Raw genomic sequence first — 23,334 nt, 5'->3', positions numbered from 1 at the left:
TCTTTTCATGCCTGGGTTCCCTGTTGTCATAGAACAGGGTGGGAATACTGGAAGGACAGAGGTTAAGGCTCTGGGACTGAAATAAAAGGTAGTGGTTGACTGACTTATCCAGGTTTAATCTACTAAAGAAAAGGAGCAGTGGGGAGCAGGAAAAAAGCATGTATTTCTTGCTTATGGTGTTCTGTACAGCTGCAAGGATTAGCAAAAGCGAAGTTTTTTTTTTATTAGTTATTTGTTCCAAAAGGGAGATGAAATTAGAGGGCAAAAAGAGGACTGGCTTTCTCCTTGCCCTGAGTGGGGAATATATGTATCCCACTGCTGTTGCCTGGTCTATGAAAGGGAAAATTGATAGAATGAAGCGAATTTCTGGGAACCTGACAGCAGAAAGGGGGTAAAGGGTGGAAGCCATATTGATGAGACCCTTAGGGTTGATAAAATTCTTGGATGCCTCTGTTGTAGACTGATTTAGTGAGCATTTCAGAGCAAACTCCAGTCTTAAAAAAAAAAAAAAAAAAAGCGCTCCACCTTCAAAGACACCTTCTCTTAGTCCCTCTTCTCCAGAGTCCTCACATCTCCAGGGGGGCTGTCTTCTGACTTAGAAGAGCAGGAGAAGGCCAGAACGTTTTGCGATATTTGCAGAATTGGAGAGCTATTCACCAGACAGGTGGCATCCATCCTGATGTTGGATGCATAAGTGCTCATGAAGTACAAGATGAGTGTTCCCCCATTATGGGGAACTCTTCAAATACAAGATGTCTTGCTATTCACCCTATAGCAAGGAAGTCAATCCATTCTCTATAAAGGTGCCATTCTGAAATGTCTTGTCAGGGGGATCAAACTACAATGGGCCATTGGGTCTCAGTCCTTGAGATGGGTAGTACATATCTAGATTATTAAGGCACTCATGACTATTAGTATAGAGTGAACAGCATCCTTGAATGATAATGTAAACAGTTCTAGAAAGGGTTTTGGAACTTATTAGGACCATATTGCAGTTGTCTTCAGCATATATGTCCAAAGCTAGGGTGAAGTGGGCTCAGCAACTGGAAAGAGGTCCTGACAATATAGGAAAAAACTGCTGGGCGTACAGAGATCCTATGGCTTTGATAGCACTGGCAGAGATGGCCTGTGACTCTGCTGCAGGTTCAACTAAGTCAGTGGTGTGTGGGATCTCTGCCAGAAGTGGCCTCAAACTTAAAAAAAAAAAAAAAAAAAGTGATCTGGCACATTCTTTTCCAGTTTTTTCTTTTCACAAAACTAAAAAAAAAAATATTTTTAACATTTGTTAATATTAGAGCCCAATATTCAAAAAAGCTGAGCACCTAAATTTAGAAACCTGTTAGGAAACTATTTTTAATCAAACTTAGGTACCTAAATTTTCAGCTGAAAAAAAGGAACCTAACTTAACCTAGCTTAGGTGCCTAACTTTAGGGTGCTATGCCTAGTGCTGAAAATCAATGCTAAACACCCACATTTTATCTCCCGTGCTAAATCATTTCCCATAGCCACTCGTATTGTAGGATCCCAAATTTAGGAACTCGGCCCTTGTAAATATTCAGAAGGATCAATTTAATAGCCTACTCCCAAATTTAGGCACCTAAACCTTTTCATTTCATAATTGATTTTGACCTCTCCTTGGCACACTTAACTATGGTAGACAGCAAATTAATTTTAAAAGATGCTCCTGTTTATTCTCCAAAATGACCTTTCCAGTTAACGCGATCACTTTGGAGTCGGGCCTGGTGTAACAAACTGCTGCTTGTACTCTAATGTCCCCCAAGGCCAGAAGATTTAGAAGCTACACATGAAAAGAATTCTTAAGGTCTCCTCAAGCCTCCAGATCAACAAAAAGGGCAGAGTCTGAAAAGTCTCACCGTTTGGTGCCATTTCTCCTCCAGTAAAGAGGAAAAAAGTTAGGCCCTTTGTTAAACCACCAGGAGCCAAGATAGGTTTTGGTCAGAGATCTCCCTTTGCAGGAGGTCTCTGACCAAAAGAATTTTAAAAGAAATTCTCGTTTAAGCAGGCCTTTGGATAACCTGATTTTTCCTAGGCCATAAATCCTGTAACTTTCTAAAGGATGTCACTGTTCCTGGCTATCTTGCTTTCTCATGCAGGATGATTTTGGAATCCCCATTGCAGTGCATGGCTAGTTTTAGGTTTATTTTTTGGTGTAACTTTCTTTCTGGTTTTTTTTTTCTGTTTCATTATGTATTTTAATTATGTATGTTGTACATTAAGAACCGCTTTGGGCAAACATGAAGAGTGCAGTACACAAATATTTTAAAATAAATAGGTACTGCTACCACCACATCGAAGCAAAGGAGAGTGCCTTTGGTGTCATCGACTTTAGCACAAAGATTTCACGGTGCCATAAGGCAAAGGTATTGCATTCTTCTTGGCACCACCAGAGGTTCATTTTGAATCTAAATGTTCTATGCAGATTCTAGTTCTCTGCCAAACAAGAAAATTATGCCTTTGAGAGAAAATTGTGACTCCATTTCATTAAAAACCATTTTACTAACATTCTAGGCTCTCTACCTCCTCTAGCCAAGCTAAAACAAATGTCTCCCATTTTGGAGTCTCTAGCACCAAAATCTGAAATTCAATTTACTTATTCTACCATATCGATCGAAACCAGAATTCATGCCCACTGAATCTCAGGCGAAGGCTCTGAGGTCCCCTTCCTCTAATGGTAGAACAGCCTCAGAAGAACCACTTTATAATGTTATCTGACTCGCAGGAAGAATCACAATCATATTTCTGTCATATCATTTGGATGCTGGTGAGTCCACAGGACTTCCATTGAACCTCTGTCCACAGCCTCCCAGAAATACATCTCCACCGAAGGATATGTCATATCCTGCCTGTGTCCAAAAGATGGCACATTCAATTCCATTTAGTTCACAGGAAGAGTCAGAACCAAGGAAGGATATATTTGTTCTCTTAAATAGATTCCTAAATCTGTCCCAGGGACTCCCAGCCAGTCAGGTTTTCAGGATAGCTGCAATGAATATGCATGAGAGAGATTTGCATACACTACCTCCATTGCATGCAAATCTCCTTCATGCATATTCATTGCGGTTATCATGAAAACCCGATTGGCTGGGGGGTCCCCAAGACAGGTTTGGGAACCATGGTACTAAAATATATACAGGTCATAAAACAGTTGCTATTCCAATTAAAGGGATCACTCACACAGCTAAGAAAGCGAATGAATGTGGCTCAAACTGTATAACCAGCAATACATAAGAGTAACATGACCCAAATATACAAAAACACCAGAAATCTTATTCATGTAAAGTCCAGGTGTCAGCAAGCCAAATACGTGAGACTTAAACTGTCACCGCTGGTCTTCTCAACTTAATCATTCACCCATAAGTATTTCGTACCAGTCTTTTTTTTTTTTTTTTTTTCTTTTACAATTAAAATAAGACTTTTTGTAATGCGAGCTGGTCGTGGGCTTGGCCTTCAGAAAGCCATGAATAAATGGAATTTCTATTACAATATAGTAAACCTCCCATATCAAAACAAACCTAACAGCCAGCACTCAAGCAGTAACAATCTTATCTATGAAAATGTAACACTGCACATATTACACCAGGCCCTAGATCATCAATGCACCTCCTGTTAGGAAAATAGAACAAGCCAGGCTGCTATAAATCCTTATGCAGAAATTACATGCCAGAAAAATCTCACCTCAGTCACATATGCAGAACAAAGACAGACCCTGACCAAATACAGACTAGAGACCAGAAAGTATAAACTGAAACATCCAGAGAAGAACTGAACTGGAACCCACAACAAGCCAGCCTCAATAAGCAGAGCAACAATGGAAAAACAGAAACGTTACCAGTCTTCATAAAACATTAAATAATAAAATCAAGAAATCAATCATAATAGTCAAATCATAGTCATAAAAAGAATAAATTTGTCAAACTGGTTAACAAATAGAATATCCAAAATTTCCCAAATACCAATAAAATACTTCAAAACATCTGATGAATTTAAAAAAAACAATCCAATAGCTAAAATGTTCTAATATTTCTCCCTCCCAAAAAAATAAAATATTCTAAACAGCAGAAACATCAAATTACACCCAATAATTAAAACTAATAAGGATTTAAAAAAAATCTCCTGCTCTCCTTACCTGGGCTTTTTTGATTTCCAGTCACCCTGACACTGTCATATATTGGGGGAGAAAAAGTTAGGGCCACACAATCTACTCACTCTCATTCTCTCTCACTCTCATTCTCTCATGTATATGCTTATGCTCTCTCACACACTCCCTCTCTCTCCCTCAGACACATTCTCACATGGCCTTCTTTCTCTGGGCCACAGTGGGATGAGCTCACTGCGGCCCCCTCCATCTTCCTCTTCACTTCATGCTGTGGCGGGATGAGCTCCTCCGCAGCCCTGAGGACTACTCTTTCCTTCGGCTCTGCTGGCCTTCTTACAATTAAGGGGGGGGGGGGGGGCGCAGGCAGGAAAGCTGTGAGCATGCGGCTGCTAGAAAGCTGTGAGCGCATGCACAATGTGCACACCTTGTTGCATCAGGCCTGATTATTGGACACCAGCTGGATGAGACGCCCTTCATAAAAAAAAACCAAAAAACTTGCAGATGCTCCATTGCAGGGAATAATCCTTTTGGAGAGAAAGTTACAGTGAATCTCATTTAAAGATCCTTGTTGTGAGTTGACGGAATAACCATGTACAAGTAGGAAAAGTCAACATCAATATTATAGGAGACTGTACTATTCTGGAACAAGAAAGTACTAAACCTATTCCTTTTAGAGGCCTTGCCTACACCACCAGCAGAGCAGGCGATATGCTAGGGACAGAACACAGCCCAAACCTTTCCACCAATCACAGTCCAGATCTAATCCTAGCTTTTGACTAGGATTAGATCTAAAGTCTTTAATATTTCAGCCCTGCAATAACAGATCATTGGGTTATAAAAAATTATACAGTAAGGTTGTTTGAATTCTAAATCCTCTCCCACAAACAATTCTTCAGGAAATCACTCTAAGTGCAGAACAGTTTCAACTCTTCTAAGAAGAGCTGACAGCCCTTCTTACTGAAAATGCAATGGAGCCAATCCTAGTTCCACAAAGAAACATAGAGTTCTACTCCAAATACTTCCTTATTCCAAAGAAAATGTGGCCTCTATTCCATTTTGACTCTAAGATCTCAATACCTGAAAACAGAACAGGGACATTCCGGGTGAACTCTTCAGGAACTATTCTCCTTCAATTAGAAATCAATGAATGGTTAAGCATTTTGGATCTCATGGATGCTTTCATACGCATCCCAGTTCACAAAGCTCACTTGGAAGTTGCTCTATTGATCATGCTATAGCTAATGAGCATGATCAATATCAGGTTCTTCCTTTTGGCCTCTGGTACCCTGGGTGTTTACAAACTGACTCGCAGTTGTTGCTCATTTCAGAAAGAACAATGTCTTTGCAAATTTAGATGATTGGCTCATATCCAGCCATATGCTTTAAGAAGTTCATTCCTCCGCACTCAGTATGATGAGCATCCTTCAATCTAAGTTTCATCATCAGTTTCCCAAAATCGAATTTGGAGCGGTCTTGCATAATAGACTTCCTAGAGCCTATCTCTACCATCTCGCGGCACAAGACCCTTCCTCAGCAAAGAGTACAAGAACTGACCAAAATAATCCTAATTCTTTGAGCTTGGAAACAGGTACCTATCTGGTTTTTCTTGAAGGTGTTGGGCCATGTGTTGGCAACAGACCATGTTATCCTTTTTGCACAAGTCAACTTGAGACCGGTTCAGTGGCACTTAGTGTCAGTGGAACTCGCACTTAACCACAAAGTAAACACAACTCGGTGTTCTCATCTGTTCTCTGGTAGCTGGAATAATCCTGCAAATCTGAAGGGTCAGATTTTTTTTTTTTTTTTTTTCATCAACCTCCATTTCAAATCACAGTAAACACAGATGCTTCCCTCCAAGGATGGGGGAAGTTCATTTGAATGACCTTTGTTCTCAAAGAGCTTGGGCTCCATAGGAAATATTGTGCTGCATAAATCATCTAGAGCTGAGGACAATCTTCAACAGCCTTAAAAGCTGCTTTTTTTTTTTTTTTAATATTAAGGGAAAAAGTGATGTTTGAACCAAACAGATAACCAAGTAACCGTGTTCTATATCTACAAACAGGGGGAACAGGCTCTTAACAATCGTTGCCAAGAGGTCTAAGTTATGGAAATGGGCAATTTCCTGGAACATGTATCTGATAGCAGTCTATCTCCCTGGGAACCAAAACCAAATAGCTAATACCCTAAGCCTCTGACCGTAGCCACATGTATGATCATTAAAATATCAGATAGCGCAGGAACGGTTTCAGCTTTGGGGCACTGTAGACAGAACTCTTGTGCAACAGCAGGGTTCCCATCTACTGCTCCAGGAGGCCAGCAAAGAACCGTTTAGGGACTGATATCTTTTCAATACTTTGGAATTGAGGCCGCCTTTGTGTTCTCTCTGATTCCAGTTACAGTTAAAACAATTACAAAGTTGAGAACAGAAAAAAGTGTAATGATTTGCTAGCCCCTTCTTGGCTACGTCACATTTGGTTTCAGTGGCTTCGATGCTTAAGCTGTTCAGCAGCCAATAAAATTGAGAATATTCCCATCCCTGATCTTTCAGTGTAATGGGAATCTTCATTCCAGCCTTCAGTCTTTTAAATAGCCTTTCAATCTCCAAAACAGTTTTATGTTTGTCTAAATAAAGACAAAACTTCCTAAAATAGAAAAGCTGTTTTAGTTGTTTTCACTCTTGCACCTTGTTGGTCTTTTGGTTTACAAGCATCCTTCAGTCTTTTAGCCATGACTGCTTTTGACGTTGAGTCGGTCTCTTCTGGGCAGTTGCCTGCTGAAGTCGGTCAGGTTATTCTCACACCAAGAAAATGCTCTTACAACCTGAAGTGGAAAAGGTTTTCTATCTGGTACTCATGGTTCACGGAGGACTGAAAATTAAACTCAGTTCATCTTACTGCTATAAGAGCATATCATCAGAATTCAGGAAAAATCCTTATCCCTCAGCAATCTACAGTTGCCATATGAAAAGCCTAAACCATCTTAATCATCCGGGTACAGATCCTCGTTATCCTTGGAATCTAAATCTAGTTATTGCTCAGTTCATGACATTCCATTTGAGTCTTTAGTGAGAGCAGAATTACAATTCTTCTTGGAAGGCTTTGTTTTTGAAGGCTGTAATTTATGCCCACAGAGTAAGTAAGTTGTAAATGCTACCCAACCTGATCTGTCCATTTCACTTAAATCAGTCCATTGTATTGCCAGCATTTTTTTCCAGTAAGGGAAAATAGACTATTCATACATGGGCCTGCAGAAGAGCTTGTTCTATTGGGAGAGAACAAAGTCTTACAGAAAGTCTTAACTATTTATTTATTTGTTATATACTGTCGTTCCAAGTGAAGATGACAATGGTTTACAAAAGTAACATTCATACTTTAGGTCAGTACATACTTTGGTATAATATACTTTGGAGGAACACATTTTGCTATAACAGAAAAGGGGGTCATATGAAATTACATGGATGTTATATATCTTAACTAAAGATATGGGACATTGGGCTAATAGAATGGTGATTTTGGTTAGTAATTTACATAAACATATCGGAGTTGTCATGAGATACTTCTCTCATTATTTAATATTCTTTGTTCTTGATATTGTTGACTCTGCATTCTAATAGAGTTAAGGTAGATTATAGGTGTTCTTAAATAGCCAAGTTTTTAGTTCACGTTTGAGTATCTTTCTTTCTGGGATCAGTCATATTTGTCTCTGGTAGTGAGTTCCACAGTTTAGGACCTGCTTCAACCCAGTCACACAGGGATAATTGGTTACAAAAACTTTTTTTCATGTGGGTTTTTGATTGCACTTATTGTTATGAACAGTCAGGGCAGCAACTTCAAAGCAAGATAAAAGCCCATCAAGTCAGGGCTATGGAAGCTTTCCGAGACCATCTGTGCCTTGGTTTTGTAGACGATGTCAGCAAGGCTGCCAGCTGATCGTCCACACCTTCACTATTCATTACAGGCCCAGAAAACACTTCACATCAAGACAGCAGTTTTGGCCATGTGGTTCTCAAATGCTTATTTTAGCTCTTTGTTGACATTTTTCAATGTTTATATCTCAAAAGTTAAATTCCTTTAACTCTCTCTCAAATCTCTAACAAAACATGGGTTGCATGTTCCAATGCTGATATAAAAATATAACAAATACATGTAAACTTCATCATAGTAGTTCCTTCTTTTGTGGCTGCTTACTGTTCTGCTTGTCCACGGAGAAAACAGTGGCTTATTTGTAAGAGGTATTCTCCATAGACAGCAGAACAAATCAGCCACACAGTCCTACCTTTCTTCCCTTAGAGTTAAAGGTTAGCTTACTACAAACACTGAGGATACTCTCATGGTGATGACAGCATGGGAACGCCCATGCATTCTCAGAAGTTTTCTGAGCTGTGAGAGCTTTTCCATGTAGGGTGCCATGAGATGACAGCATCCACTTGTGTGGCTGATTTGTCCTGCTGTCTATGAAGAGCACCTGTTACAGGTAAGCAGGTTTGCTCTATTCTCCCTAAAGGGGACCCAACGCAGTTCATGTTTAAAAATAAATATATTATATCTCATATGACAGGCGAGAGTGCCTCAGAGGTCCCTTCTTTTCTGTAGCCCTTTGAAAGAGATGGTAAGAGATTTAATTTTAAATTCTGCAGGAATTTCCCTGGCTTTTAGCTCCCCATCTTTTCAGAACTGAGGGGTGGAGAAGCAGGCAGGAAGTTTGGGAAGCACTCACTCGGGGTAGAGGAGCATCTAAGGGGATCCTGAGAGAGAGAAGCAGTATCAGGGGAAGTCTGGCATAGGTCCGTTGAGCCAGCAGGCGGTGCTGTACCGTATATAAGTCCACACTGACGAGACTAGCAGAGAATTAGCAGATGCGAGAGGCTTTTTTTTTTTTTTTCTTCCCTCCGTCCTGTAGCCCGTTTTCTTTTGTATGTTTCCAGAATTGCCAGTTTCATGTTTTTCTAAATGGACACATTCATAAAATAGAAAAACTATTTGTTGTTGCTTTCACTCTTTTACCGTGTTGGTCCTTTTGTGGAGGCAATTTTCAAAAGGACTTATTTATGTAAAACTGGATTTTTCGTGTATAAATGGATTTTGGAAAATCTTTATGATATATGCTACTTCTACGTGTGTAAATCCTTCCAATGTGCTTGTTTGAAAGGGAAATTACCTATAGTTGCTGTTCTTCCCATTAGATATGCTAATCATAAAACCTACTCACCATTTTTAGGAGTTAATTTTTTTTTCCTTTAATGCTTACTTGCATCTCTCAGAAACTAAGGATACTTGTTCTCATGCCCCTATGGTGGCATGTGAAGTGTGGGAGAAACACCTGCCCATAGATGCAGTAGATCATGTAACCCACAGTATTATCTCTATTGAACTACTGCCTAGAGAACAGCATTTACAGGTAAGCAATTACCCTTTTCATACATTAGCAGTCACAAATATCATTAAAGATGGTATCCATGTAGTCTTCCAGGTTGAGCTTGAGACCTGTATACAATACAGAGTTCAATACCTTTTAATTTAGAGCCCTTACCTGCATACTTCTGCAGTCATTCCTGAATAGCATATTGTTTTCCCATTAGGTTTTGCTTCTGAGGATATTTTATACAAGAAAGTAAGATTTTTTTTAAAATGCTGAATTCTTCTGGTAATGTCTCTTTCCATTGTCTGTAATATTCATTACTATGGAAAGATATGTTTATTTAAAGTCTTTTCTATACCATCGCTAAGTTATATACCATCGCAATGGTTTACATGTAGGCACATAAGTAAGTTTGGAGTAAGCGTACTGTAGTACATTCTAACCGGTGCCATTAAGTTTCAGTACATTAAATCATAAAAATACGTACAAATGTTTAGTGATGTAGGTTCTGGCCGGGTGTACCTAGAAGGTACTTTTACAGGTCAAAAAAAATCACATTTACTGTGTTATATTACATTTATTGTGTACTCAATGTTAAAATATTGTAATGCACATTTATGAGAATAGTGCTGTGTGCCGGTGCTCTTCTGTTTATTCCAGTGTATTTTCTATTCTCCGGTCTCTTTATAAAAGGCTTGTTTAAAAAGCCATGTCTTTAGACTTCTCTTGAATGTTTTGGGGTCTCTCTGTAATCTGATCTCCAAAGGCATTGTGATCCAGAGTGTGGGTCCTGCTAAAGACAGTGCCCTCTCTCTTACCTGTGTTAGTCTCGCTGTCTTGACTGAGGGAATGGTTAAGAGAGCTTTGTTTGCTGAGCAAAGGTTCCTGTGTGGTACGTGTACCCGTAGTGCGGTGTTTAGCCAGTCTGCTTTTTCATCATGTATTAGTTTATGAATGGTGCATAGTGCTTTGTATTTTATTCTTTGTTCTATGGGTAGCCAGTGAAGTTTGGCCAGCGTTTCAGTTATATGGTCTCCTCTTCTTTTTCCAGTTAGTATTCTCGCTGCTGTGTTTTGTAGAATTTGAAGTGGTCTTATTGTTATATTTTGGAGTCCTAGAAAAAGTGCATTACAATAATCGGTACTGGCGAAAACTAGTGCCTGAAGCACTGTTCTGAAATCTGCAAGAGTTAGTAATGGTTTAAGTTTTCTGAGGATCATGAATTTAGCATAGCCTTCTTTTACTTTTAGCGATATGTGATGTTTTAGATTAATTTTGGGGGTCCATTATTATTCTTAGAACTAGAGAAAAAAAGTAAGGAACCTATTTTCTAGTTATTTTGGAGTATAATTGGGGTTTGAATGATTTCGATATTTTTTTCTTTCTAAGTGTAGAAATTCTGTTTTTTCAATATTGGTCACTAGTTCCATTCGGTTTAGTAGTTGTTTTTATGATGTCTAGGTACATGTTAGCTAGGTTTAATGGTTTTTTTTTCTATTGAGTCGTCTATTGGTAGAATTAATTGAATATCATCTGCATAGATGTAATGTATGATTCCTAATCCTGCTAGTAGATGGCATAATGGAAGCATATATATGTTAAAAAGGGTTGCGGACAAGGCTGATCCCTGAGGTATACCTGTTTCAAGATTGAATTTGTCTGATAGTGTGTTGTTGATCTGAACTTGAAAGAACCTGTTTTTTTAGATATGAGCAGAACCATTTAATTGTTTCGTTGTGTAGTCCAATCTCTTCTAGTCTTTTTAGTAGAATTTTATGGTTTACTGTGTCAAAGGCTGCTAAGTCTAACATTATTAGAATGTATTGTTTTCCACTATCAAAACCTCTTAGGATATTGTGTGTAAGTGAGAGGAGTAGTGTTTCGGTATTGTAGTGTTTGCGAAATCCATGTTGTGATGGATATAGTAAGTTATTGTTACCAAGGTGTTCTGCTAGTTGTTTCTGTACTGTTTTTTCTATTAATTTGGCTAATAAGGGTAGATTTGAGACTGGACGGTAGTTGTTTAGGATCAGGGGGTCACTGTTTTTTTTTCTTTATGATTGGTTTTATAATTGCTCCTTTTAGTATATCTGGCATTGTTCCTTCTTTTAGGGATAGATTTATAATCTTAGCTAAGGTTGGGGAGACTGTGGCTGCTTTTTTAATGTCAAATGTTGGTATTGTCGATTTTGTGTGGAGCCGGGTTTAGATTTTTTTAGTATGGATTCTACTTCTAGCTCTGATATTTCAGTGAATGAGGTCCATTGAGTAATGTCTCTTTTTTGTAATTTAATTTCTTGTTTGGTGTTTGGCAGTTTGGATCTTAAGTCTGTAATTTTGTCGCTGAAGAATTTAGCTATTTCGTTGCATTTTGATTCTGGTAGACTTAGGGGTGATTCTTGTTTGTCATTGGTGAGATTTGCTACTATGGAGAATAAGGTTCTTGTGTTGTTAGCGAACTTCTCAATTTTGTTGCTGTAGTATTCTTTTTTTTAATGGTCAGAATTAAATTTTTGTAAAAGGCAAGATGTTTTCTGAATTTGGATAGGGTTTTGGTGGTTTTGAGTTTTCTCCATTTTTTTCTCTGTTTTTCCTGAGTTCTTTTTGCATCTTTTACTTTTTCGTTGTGCCAGGGATTATCTTGTTTCGCTTCTTTTTTATACATTACTTTGGGGTTTATTTCATTTGCTATCCTTTTGGTTGAGTTGAACCATGCTTCCGTTGCGGAGTTGCAGTTATTGTAGTTAATATTTGTGAGTTTTTCCTCTAGTTTGTCTCTTAGTTTTTCAATATTATAGGGTGGACGGTACTTGAATTCTATAGGTTTATGGTTTAGATTTGTTTGTGGTTTAAGGAATTTAACGTTGGAATGAAGCAGGAAATGGTCTGACCCAAGGTATTTGAGTGTATTCAGTTTTAACATGTTCTAAACATTTGTGGTTGATGAAGGTGAGATCGAGAGAGTGTTCCGCTTTGTGTGTTGAATTGTCTGTTATTAATGAGAAACCTAATGCTGTTATAGTGTCTAACAGTGTCTGGCATGTATCAGTTAACGGGTGGACGTCCATGTGAAGATTAAAGTCGCTTAGCACTATGGAGGTTTAGATATGTTTAAGTGTGTTGTAAGAAACTCAATAATGGTGAGATTTAATTTGAGGACGGTGGGTGGATAGTAAATGAGGCATATTTGTATGTTGTTAGTGTCAAAGATGGCGATTTCATGATTTGTAGGGGGAGTTATTGGGATTAATTTACATTTAAAGGTTTTTTCAATAATTAATAAGAGGCCACCTCCTCGCTTATTTATTCTGGGTACTGAGACAACTTCATAATTTATATGTGCTATTTGATTTTTTAGAACTATATCTGATTTTTTTTAGCCATGATTCGGTTATTGCAATGAAGTTTGGTTTATTGTCATATAGCAGGTCTGTGACGAGTGGGAACTTTTTTGCTACTGATTGTGCATTTACTAGTAAGAATGTTAACATTAACATTGTTTATGGTGGATTTATTTGAATTGTTGGTCCTTTTTATCTGTATAAGGTTGCTATGTGAGTTTTTCTTTTCACTCTTTTATTGTATGTTTATGTCTGTTAAGTGAAAAGCTTTTTCCATATTTATCTTTGTTTAGGCAGACTGTGATTTGTTTCACTGGTATTTCTCTTTCATTGTCCATGTTCCAAGTTGATTGGTTTTGTCTCGTGTAGTCTCTCAGTCTTGGTTGCTCCGGGGTGTAGAAGGGGCATATGTAGTTTTATAAATGCCAACAGTTGTCAGCCTAGTGAAGGAATTAATGTGATTGGGACCAGTTTTCCTATATGAATTAGGCTTCCACAAAGACTGTGGCAACTAGCAAGAAGCAGCCATAACATCAATGGTATGGCTGCATTAAGTTTCAGAGAAGGCTGTGGAAACCTGCTCGGAGTGTCCAAGTGCCAAAGAGAGTAAGCATGAATTAGACAATGTAGAGGTCTGTAGTAGCAACCAGGTTGAGAAATCAGGTAAAAGACATGTTACTTATTATATTCACTAATTAGCAAGGATGGCAAATACATTGCAGTAAAATATGCAACAAAATAATTTGATTTTGGTGGCTTGTGTTTTATAAAAATGTATCCAGGGTGATCCTAGATTAAGGTTAGAGCAATACAAAATAGAGGAAAAATCCCACAAAGGACTTGGGGAATGTAAGGCACTCACCAGAAATGTCGGTGTCCTAAAGAGGCTTCTTATGAGAGGATGTAAAATACAGTCTCTAAAATTATGCTTACGTTTTCATCCAAAAAAATCCCCAATCAGATTAGATTTTCATTTGTAATGTCTGTCTTGCTGTCACTCTCATCAAAGCCAAGGTTTCTTTCTACCTAGAGTCTCATTTTTTTTCTAGCAGTTCTCCAAAAGCTGTTTCATCTCTGTAATAATTTTCATGCTTTCCAAAACGCTGGCTGTGGAAGCCTAAGCTCTTTTGAAGCAGAAAACCTGTAACTAGTACATCTCCTTTCATGCTTTACTTCAGGCCAAGACTGCCTTCCTGTCAGACTGGATTGCTTTCCAGCCAGGTGTACAACTTTTTCAGCACTTAGATCTTATATTGTATAACATCTGATAAAGGGCATCGTTTGGAGACTAGAAGTTGTGTTGATTTTTTTTTTCTCTCTTAATATGTCATTTCATCATTTTAAAATATTTACTTTTTCTTCTAGGGCTCGGTGGGTCTTTCGTTTTGGATGATTTAAGGAGCTAGTCGATGAAATTTATATGTAATGAAGATCCACTAAGCAAACTGGATATGCTTTCAAGGAAACGCCAATCAATTCTTTGATTGTTGTTGAATCTTACACACAAAGTGAGCCATTTGGATCCTGTTGGATTATATATATCTTAAATAATATATATATAGAGAGAGAGAAAGAGATCGATATCCTTTTGGAAGACGAGCGTTCAAACGAAGGACTCTGCCAGTTTTTCTGGCAGGGGTTTTGTTTTGTAAGATCATGGACCATTCCAATAGGGAGAAAGATGAAAGGCAGAGGGCAACTAAAGCATTGCCAGTGAGGAGTGGCCATAGTTCACGTCCTTCCAGCTCAACAACATCGTCTGGCGTTCTTATGGTAGGACCCAACTTCAGAGTCGGCAAGAAAATAGGATGTGGAAATTTTGGAGAGCTCAGATTAGGTAAGTACTTGGTAATTTAAGTGTCTAGAAGTTTATATGTGGATTGTTTTTTGCTTTATAATTATTGCTATATTGCATTTTGTGTGCCACTTTAGATGGAATTTCATTTTGGAAAAGCAGGTTAAAGCGCTGGTAAATCAATACATAATTCATATGAGCTACCACTTTTCTCTTGTACTTCAGACATAGAGAGTGAATATACAAATACAGAGGCCACAGCCCATTTTACAAATATGACTTCATTAAAAATTGTAATTATGAATCCTTTATTTACCAACCCACCAAACCTCCCTTCCAGTTTTCCTCTTTAATTCTAAGAAAATATCTAGAAATAGTGTTAACTTTTTATTAGACCAACCCATTTCTTCTGTGTATCTTTCAAGATTAATATTCTTTTCTCAAGGCCAGTGGTTGATTTGTGCTTCAAGATTGTACTGTGTACTTTTTTCCCACTGTCTTTGTCACAAGTCTGTGACAAGGCATGCAGCAGATTTCATACATTGCTAGAAATCTGACAGGAGTCCATGTGAATGCTTCTGCTATGGCTCCTAGAACTGGACAGACACCACAGACCTGAGTGGGCTGAAAGCTTCTGTCACACTGTGACCATTTCCCTGAAATGTGGTCCAGTCTCCTTCACTATCCTGATGAAAGAAGTATTTTTTTTTCACTTGCTATTCTAATGTATCAATAGGCTGAAATGTAAATATTGTGCTGTTCAATTTCTCCCCTTCCATCCCAAGTTTATTTTCCTTGTTTTTTGTAACTTTCCCTCTCCCTTTTTCTGATTCACTGTATTTAAAGTTCAAGGTTCTTATTGAAAATATTGTTTTTTACGTTACATTATGCTTTACACTCCTTGTTATTTGTAAACCGGGTTGATGTGATGCCTATCATGAAACTCGGTATAACAATAAATAAATAAATAACTGATTAATTACTGATACAATGGATCTTAGAGCATGCAGTTTATTTTTAAAGACATTGCCACAGAGTCAAAAAAACAGAACATTAACTTGAACCAGACATTTGATGTGAAATAAGAGTTCTGAGGTGGGGGTTTTTTTATTAGACAGAACTCTTATTTTGTATTCTAGCCTGACTATAGAATCTTGAGGGAGGCAGAAAACAAAATAAGAAACTGAATATTAGTTTGAAAGCATGTTTTTAAATTCATATTTCCTAGTAGTAAAACAGAGTACTACATCTAGCTGCTGCTAATAGTTAAAATGGGTGGTAATCATATACCTTGGCACAATAGGAACTACTGAGTTGCTTTAGCAACCATTTATTTTGTACATATTTATGTATAAAACCAGTTTTGCATTACAGTAGCACTTGTACTGTGGTAGCTGTGAGATACATAAACATGACAGAGATCAAAGCTTGCAAAGGTGTCTCTTCATGATCAAAAATATGTAAATGTAAAGGGCTCACCAAATACTCTGCAACTTAGCTATCAATCGCTGGTCCTCAAAAGCCTGGTTTTCCCACTGTCCACGGTGAATATTCATGCTGTAGCTCTTGTGTTAATGGTTCGGTTCTGTCTTGTTTAGTCTGAAAACCAGACTGTTGATGACAGTTCAGAACTAGGGTTTGGTGCCATAAGTTTGTCATGCAGAGCAGTGATGGTGTGAAACAGAAATAGTAGATATGGCAAATGAGCTATTTAAAAAAAAAAAAAAAAAAGTTCAAGAGCAAATTCAAAAGCTACTTCTGTTAAATGCTCAGCCAAAGATGTATAGCTCTGTTTTTACCTTCAAAGGCTTTTGTAAAGTATGAGTATTCCAGCTAGCAATTAGAACAGATATTTCAAAGCTTTCTTTAATAATAAATTGGGGAAGTAAATTGGGATGCTGATATATTTAGCAGTATTTCAAGTTAGCATTTTAGCCAACTCAACATTTTGATAAGGTTATCTGCAAATGTATAGTGTTGACATATTTTCTCCTCCTGTGTGTGTATATGGTGCTATATCTCCTTAGTTGTATTCTCAAATATAAGCCTTTCCATGAGTCAAAAAATCTGTTGTTCCTTCCTGGGGCAGTGGACCTCCTGTGGAGCTTGTAAGGATGCTGCATGCTTTTGCAGGGTGATCATGGTAGGCTCAGCAGGGAGCGAGAAGACAAGTGGGATATATGGCAAGTTCCTAATTTTAGAGCAAATAACTTTTTAATTGAAACTGATTATTTCTTCCCGAGGGCTATAGCTCTATATTTCAAGGCTTTGCAGTCCTGGATAGTATTTCAGCCTAGTCAGCTAGGTCAAAGTGCTTCTAAAGAGGCATGCTATTAATTTATCATAGCAATATTTGGCTGGATGTTGCTCTGCTGCAAGGTACTTATGCCTGATTTAGCAAAGGTTTTTCCTACTAGCAAGAAGTCTGGCTTTTAGTATGTTTTTTGCGAAATTTGTATCCACATTCTGTTTACAACCCTGACCCATAGCTTATTATATGTAGAAGAACAGTTATTTGGCAGAAAAAGACCAGACTGCCCATTCAGTCTGTCTATTTATTCCTGTCCACACTGCCAAGGATATATCACAGCTGTCATTTGTGCAGTTGGACTGCTTCTAGGATATTACTCTTTATCTAAGATAGCTTTTTGTCTTCCTCCTTTGTACTCCATCCTTCTGAGAAAAAGAGGATGCATGTTCCCCTGTCTAATTCAGTTAGTACCCCTTCCCTCCTATGCTTAACCACAAGGCCCAGCAATAATCCAAACAGCCAGTACACCAGCATGGCCATTGCCCAAACATCCTAGGTAACCATGGTTCCTCCAGAAGATTACCCTGCCACACTCCAGTTGACATGAGGCGTGTGTAGCCTTTCAGACAGACCTGGTTACGTGAGCACCTCTGTTTCAGCTCTGCTCTTTAACCTGCCAGATAGAATTGCTAATTTAGTTCTATCATCGCAGTCAGTCTCCCAGATACTCTGCCATATGGGTTCCTGCATTTCCACTAGGATTTCTGTCATTTCATATTTCCCAGTTTGCAATTCATTCTGGAAATTCCAACACACAGGCTGTTTTAGCCTTCATCCATCATCCCATCTGTGAAAAAAAAAAACATTTTCTGATGTTGCTCCTTAGTCTACCCCCTTGGAGCAATCTGATCATGACCCATACTTCCAGAACATTCTTTCCAGTGAAAGGTTTTCTACCTATGCATTAATACTATCTTTCAGATATTTGAATCTCTCTATCAGTTTCTTACTATTGTTGTTTGAGAGGAAGAGGTGTGAGCTTACATCATAGTTCTTGTGCCACACACACAAATGCTTCAGAAATAGCTGTATAAGTTCTGGCTTTCCATATGATGATGTAGATGGATGTTTGTGTAAGGATTTAGCTACAACGCAACCCTTGGTCAGCTGTTAATTGAGTGTCTCAGTGAAGTGCATCTATTTACACCCTGTCAGACTTTATTACTTAAGTATTATGTCATGATCCAGAGTCGGGTATCAGGAAGCCTGGCGAGAATATATATTTACAGGCAGTTCAGGACGTAGGACACAGCAAAATCATTTGTAACAGAGCTGTACCGAACGCATAGCCTTAGGCGTGGGGGAAGTCCAAAACGAGCCACTCCTGCATCTTAGAGTGCAAATAACCAGGTTTTACAAGCTTTTCAGAAGCTAAAATCTTCACTAGGTTGTGTTTCTTTTGCTAATGAATTCCAGAGAGATGGAGCTAGACATGCAAAAGCTTTCTGTCTTGTATTCGTCAATTGAATTTCTTTCACGATAAGTAATTCTAAGAACAGTTCTTGAGACAGGCATAAGCATCTCTTTGGAAAGTAGCGGGGAATCCGATCTCTCAGATATTTGGGACAAGAATTATGAAGAGATTTGTACAAAAGATAATTTAAATTGAACTCTATATTCGACAGGTAACCAGTGAAGTGAGTGCAGAGTAGGTGAGAGATGATCAAAACACCTAAGAGTACATCATAATCTTGCAGCAGTGTTTTGCACAAGTTTTAAGCAATGTAACAAGGAGCTTTCAAGTCCTACATACAGAGTATTGCAATAAACAAGATGAGCTGTCACTATTGCGTGCATAGAATGCACTATTTGCACAAATGTGTGCAGAAGCTAAAGCCTTTGGTGGTATCAGTTCCAGGGTAGGCAAACTTCCGTCAAGCAGTGGAAGGCATAGAATAATCCATCCAACATATGAAGCTTTTGACACCACAGCCAGGACTTCGGCTGTTCCCATAGGGGCTCAAAGACGTGCTTGCCAGCGACAAAGACAACGACAAACCTTTTCCGTCAGAAAAAAATCAGCAGAACCAGAGGTCACAGGAAGTATTTCTTCACGGAGAGAGTGGTGGATGCCTGGAATGCCCTTCCGGAGGAAGTGGTGAAGTCCAAAACTGTGAAGGACTTCAAAGGGGCGTGGGATAAACACTGTGGATCCATCAGGTCTAGAGGACGCGTATAAGAGGAGGCAGCAAAACACTGCACGGAGCGGCAGTAGCCACAGAGGCGTTCACGGAGCGGGATGCCAGTGGCCAGTGATTGGTGTGGAAGGATGGAGGGCTGCCATCTCCAAATTAAAAAAACAAAACAAAACAGGGATGGGTTCATGGGCTTATAGGTATTACCAATTATTAGGCTTTTCAATATTTGATGATAGTTAATGTGACTTTCAAGGCATACTTCACTTTCAATGCATATCCAGCATAGCTACCTGCTTCAACGGCAGGGGAGAAGAAAAACTAATACTTCACGCATATTCAGCATTGCTCTTTGCTTCAACGGCAGGGGAGAAGAAAAACTAATACTTCACGCATATCCAGCATTGCTCTCTGCTTCAACGGCAGGGGAGAAGAAAAACTAATACTTCACGCATATTCAGCATTGCTCTTTGCTTCAACGGCAGAGAGCTATGCTGCCGCTTACCCAACTAATCAAACTTAATATTTCACTTGGAAGCAGCTCCATCACTGCTCTCTACATTAATGGTGGGGGTGAAAGGGAAATAGAACCTAAGGTTACTAAGAGCCAAGAGAAACAGATAAGTATGAGAAAAAAGAAGTGTGAAGCTTGCTGGGCAGACTGGATGGACTGATTGGTCTTCTTCTGCCGTCATTTCTATGTTTCTATGAGTGGCCTCTGTGAAGATGTGCATGACTGGATGTTTCCTGTATAGGGGACAACACATTGGATGATAAGGTACAGAAGATGGAGGCTCTTAAGGATCATCAATCCATCCTACATTTATCAGTGGTGGCAGGGGATCAGCTGGCTCCTGCCCGATGCCAGTAATTTTCCTACAAATGCCCATTCTTCCAAAGGCTTCTCTTCTGCTCTTTTCAGTGTCATTGAGCTTCCATAGCAGTTGCTCACTATCTATTTATTTATTTATTTATTTATTTATTTATTTATTTAGGTCTTTTTTATACCGACACTCATGATACCAATCATATCGTATCGGTTTACAATAAACAGTGGTGCAATAACATTAAAATTAACAACTTCGTGAACAATAGGCTAGGAGAGAGGGAGAGAGTGAAAAGTTACAATAAACAGGGGTACTTGAACTGGGAGGAGGAAAAGCCAGAGTAGTGGCTAGCATAGAAATAGGTAGTATTTAGTCTCAGAAATAAATAATATACAGATATATACATAAGGCTATAATAGACTCTAGTATTCAGGACTGAATGTAATCCACTATACATGGTATCCTATACCTAGTTGTAGAGGTCAGTAGAGGGAAAAGTGCTAGCAAAAGGCAGTCATAGCCTTAGCCTAGAACTAGTTTTTGACTTTCTTTAAGACCCTCCTCTCCAGAGACTATTGGGTCCTGAAAATTGAGTGTAGCCATGATTTATGCTTCTCTGTTTTTTTTTCTCTGACTCACTGGGTTTCATTCTTAAATTGACTTCTCTCATTCGCTCAGTTGCATTTGAAAGTTGTTGCTTCTTCAACAGAAGGTGATAGAGCTTGTCCTTTTCCAGGAGTGCGGCTGGGGTACTACTCCCAGGTTTTTCTAATCTCCAAGAAGTCAGGGAGATTAAGATCTAGCCTGGACTTCTTCAGGCCAAACAAGTTGTTGGTTCAGACAAGGTCCAAGATGAACTCTCTCTTCAGATTATTCCCTTCAGTCAACCAAGGGATTTAATCCGTTAGCAGGATCTGAAAGATGCTTATGTGCACGTTCCCATCAGAAACTTCTCAGGTTTATGGTGAGGGACATGCACTACCAGTACAAAGTGCTTCCTTTTTGGGTCTCAATAGCTCAGAGAGTGTTCACAAAGTTCCTTGTGGATGTGGCTTCACAGCTTTGTCGACTGGGAGTCTGAGTATTTTCAAACCTGGATGATTGGTTGGACAGGTGTCTTGGAGTCCTGCAAGAAAATCACATGACTTCTCTGGTCTCTGGGTTTCCTGTTCAACTTTTCCAAGTCCAACTTGGATCTCTCTCATAGAATTTAGTCATATGATCCTGGATAGATTCATAGGTCTTCACTGCCTTTTTTGGCAAAAGTAATGGAAAATGTAGTCATTATTGAACCCTAACCAAATCAGGTTGAGGAAAAACCATAGCATAGAAACTGTACTGCTGTCAATCACTGATACTCTGTGATATAGTTTCAATAGGGGCTGAAATTGTCTTGCTTACTTGGACATATCTACCACTTTCAATACCATTGACCACAGAATACTGAACTTTTGGAAGAATTTGGAATGACGGGGGACAGTATTAAGATGGTTCATGACATACTTAACTGGCCGCTCCCAGCAAACTCAGGCAGTAATACATTGAATTGCTTCATTAATAACACCAGGGTACTCCCAAAGGCCAGCATTCTCTGCTTCATTATTTAATATTTACCAGTCTCCACTATTCAAGCTATTGAGTGGTTTGGGCCCCTTAACATTTGCATATATGCAGATATACAGTTTTTTTTTCTTCCAGTTTGTAATTCCATCTCCAACACTTTTAAACAACATCTGGAAATGTACTTGATTAGCCTTTCAGAGATGGTTATTCCATAATCGATTAACTCTAAATATATCAAAAATCAAGATCATTTATTTGACACAATGCCCTTAATCTGAAGTTACTGTAGTTTAATTTTGGCGATTATAAGATTCCTCTTTCCTCTTACTTGTACAATCTAGGAGTACTATTAGATTTAAACCTTAACAGGAAAATACATATTATATAGCTTAATGAAATTTAGATATCACAAAATCCGCATGCTAAGAAGATTGAAACCCCTCCTAGAACCCTCTCACTTTAGGACTGTACTTCATCTTTACTATTCTCAGGTATTAATTACTGCAATTCCCTATTGCTTGAGCTTCCTGATAGTACCCTTAGAGTACTGTAGTTACTGCAGAATTCTGCCACTCAAATCTTGACTGACTGTTCAGTGTATGATCATATTATTCTGTTCTTTCCATGCTACCCATTCAGTTCAGAATTCAATATAAAATACTGATATTAATTCACAAAATTGTAACAAATAAGGACACCTTATGGTTTGGAGCAGCTCTTCATTGCTAAATCCCTCAAAGGACATGGGGATTGGCCAACAAGGGTCCACTTAGTTGTCATAATGGTTCACCAGGCACATGTGGGTGAGGTAAACAACTATGAAATATCTGTCACAGGGCCCATATTATGGAACTCAGAGCCAGAACAGCTACTAGCAATGTTTGATCCTAAGGAGTTCAAAAGGAACCTAAATACCTGGCTGTTTAAACAGGCCTTTCATACATGAGCACCATAGGTCATACCTCACATGACCAGACACTAATGCAATGACCTGCATTTGGTTGTAGTTTGAATGGATGGAGCAACTGTGATTTGTGTGTCATATCTAATATTGTTTTGTTTTATGTTTGTTTTGAGCATTATGGATGTATAATCTTTTAAATCGCCACAATCGATAAGCGATTTAAATTAAATATATAAATAAATACATATAAAATGCCATACTGAATTAGATTAGAGATCCATGAAGCCCTGTCTCTGATAGTGGCCAATCTAGATCACAAGTACTGGCAGGATCCCAAAGAATAATTCCAATCCTTCAAGAGAAGGTGTTTCTCCCTGTCAAGAGCCATATTGCTGATGGGCATAGTAAGGTCTCTTTACAGCAGGATGAGCATCTACTAGATCCGTCCTGGTTCTTTTCGGTCATATGGCTACAGCTCTGCATGTAGGTTCTCTGACTTGCCTACATATGCAGGCCGTCAGTGGGATCAGCTCTATCAACCATTGCCCCACCAAATTTATGTAGCACCCAAGATGAGAGCATCCCTTTAGTGGTAGATGAACTCAGAGCCCTCATGTGCTATGAGGGCCACAGCAAGTTTGGTATCATACCTCATCCATCTGTTCAGTCTCAAGTTCAATTGGAGATGTCTCTAACTCTTATCACATAGGAGGATAGCAAGCTCTGCTATCAAAACCTGCTGTTGCTGTCCTCACCTCTGAAGAAAGTGGAGAATGTGTTAATTTCAGCTAGAAAAGTCTTCAACCAGAAGATCTTACAGTTTCAAGTGGAAGAGCCATGATGACTTCAGTGGCTCATCTCTAGGCTACTTCCATTGAAGACATTTGCAAAGCTGCTACTTGGTCGTAAATTTAAACCTTTATGACCCACTACTATCTGGACAGCACATCCTGAGGTGATGGTATCTTTGGGACAAGCAGTTC

General features: G+C 38.7%; 1 protein-coding gene across 7 annotated transcripts in view; it reads left to right on the top strand.

The window, feature by feature from the left end:
* The window catches only part of CSNK1G1 (casein kinase 1 gamma 1), a 251,138-nt gene that overhangs the window by 102,666 nt on the left and 125,138 nt on the right, over window positions 1-23,334 (top strand). For all 7 annotated transcript variants that reach the window (XM_029574623.1, XM_029574617.1, XM_029574619.1 and 4 more), the window contains one exon: window positions 14,182-14,653. In XM_029574623.1, the coding sequence (XP_029430483.1) occupies window positions 14,473-14,653 (181 nt within the window). In that variant the 5' untranslated portion in view covers window positions 14,182-14,472. The remainder of the gene's footprint in view (window positions 1-14,181; window positions 14,654-23,334) is intronic.

This window comes from Rhinatrema bivittatum, chromosome 13, assembly GCF_901001135.1.
Source record: "Rhinatrema bivittatum chromosome 13, aRhiBiv1.1, whole genome shotgun sequence".
Lineage (NCBI taxonomy): Eukaryota > Metazoa > Chordata > Amphibia > Gymnophiona > Rhinatrematidae > Rhinatrema > Rhinatrema bivittatum.
This window is presented reverse-complemented; position numbering and strand designations above follow the sequence as displayed.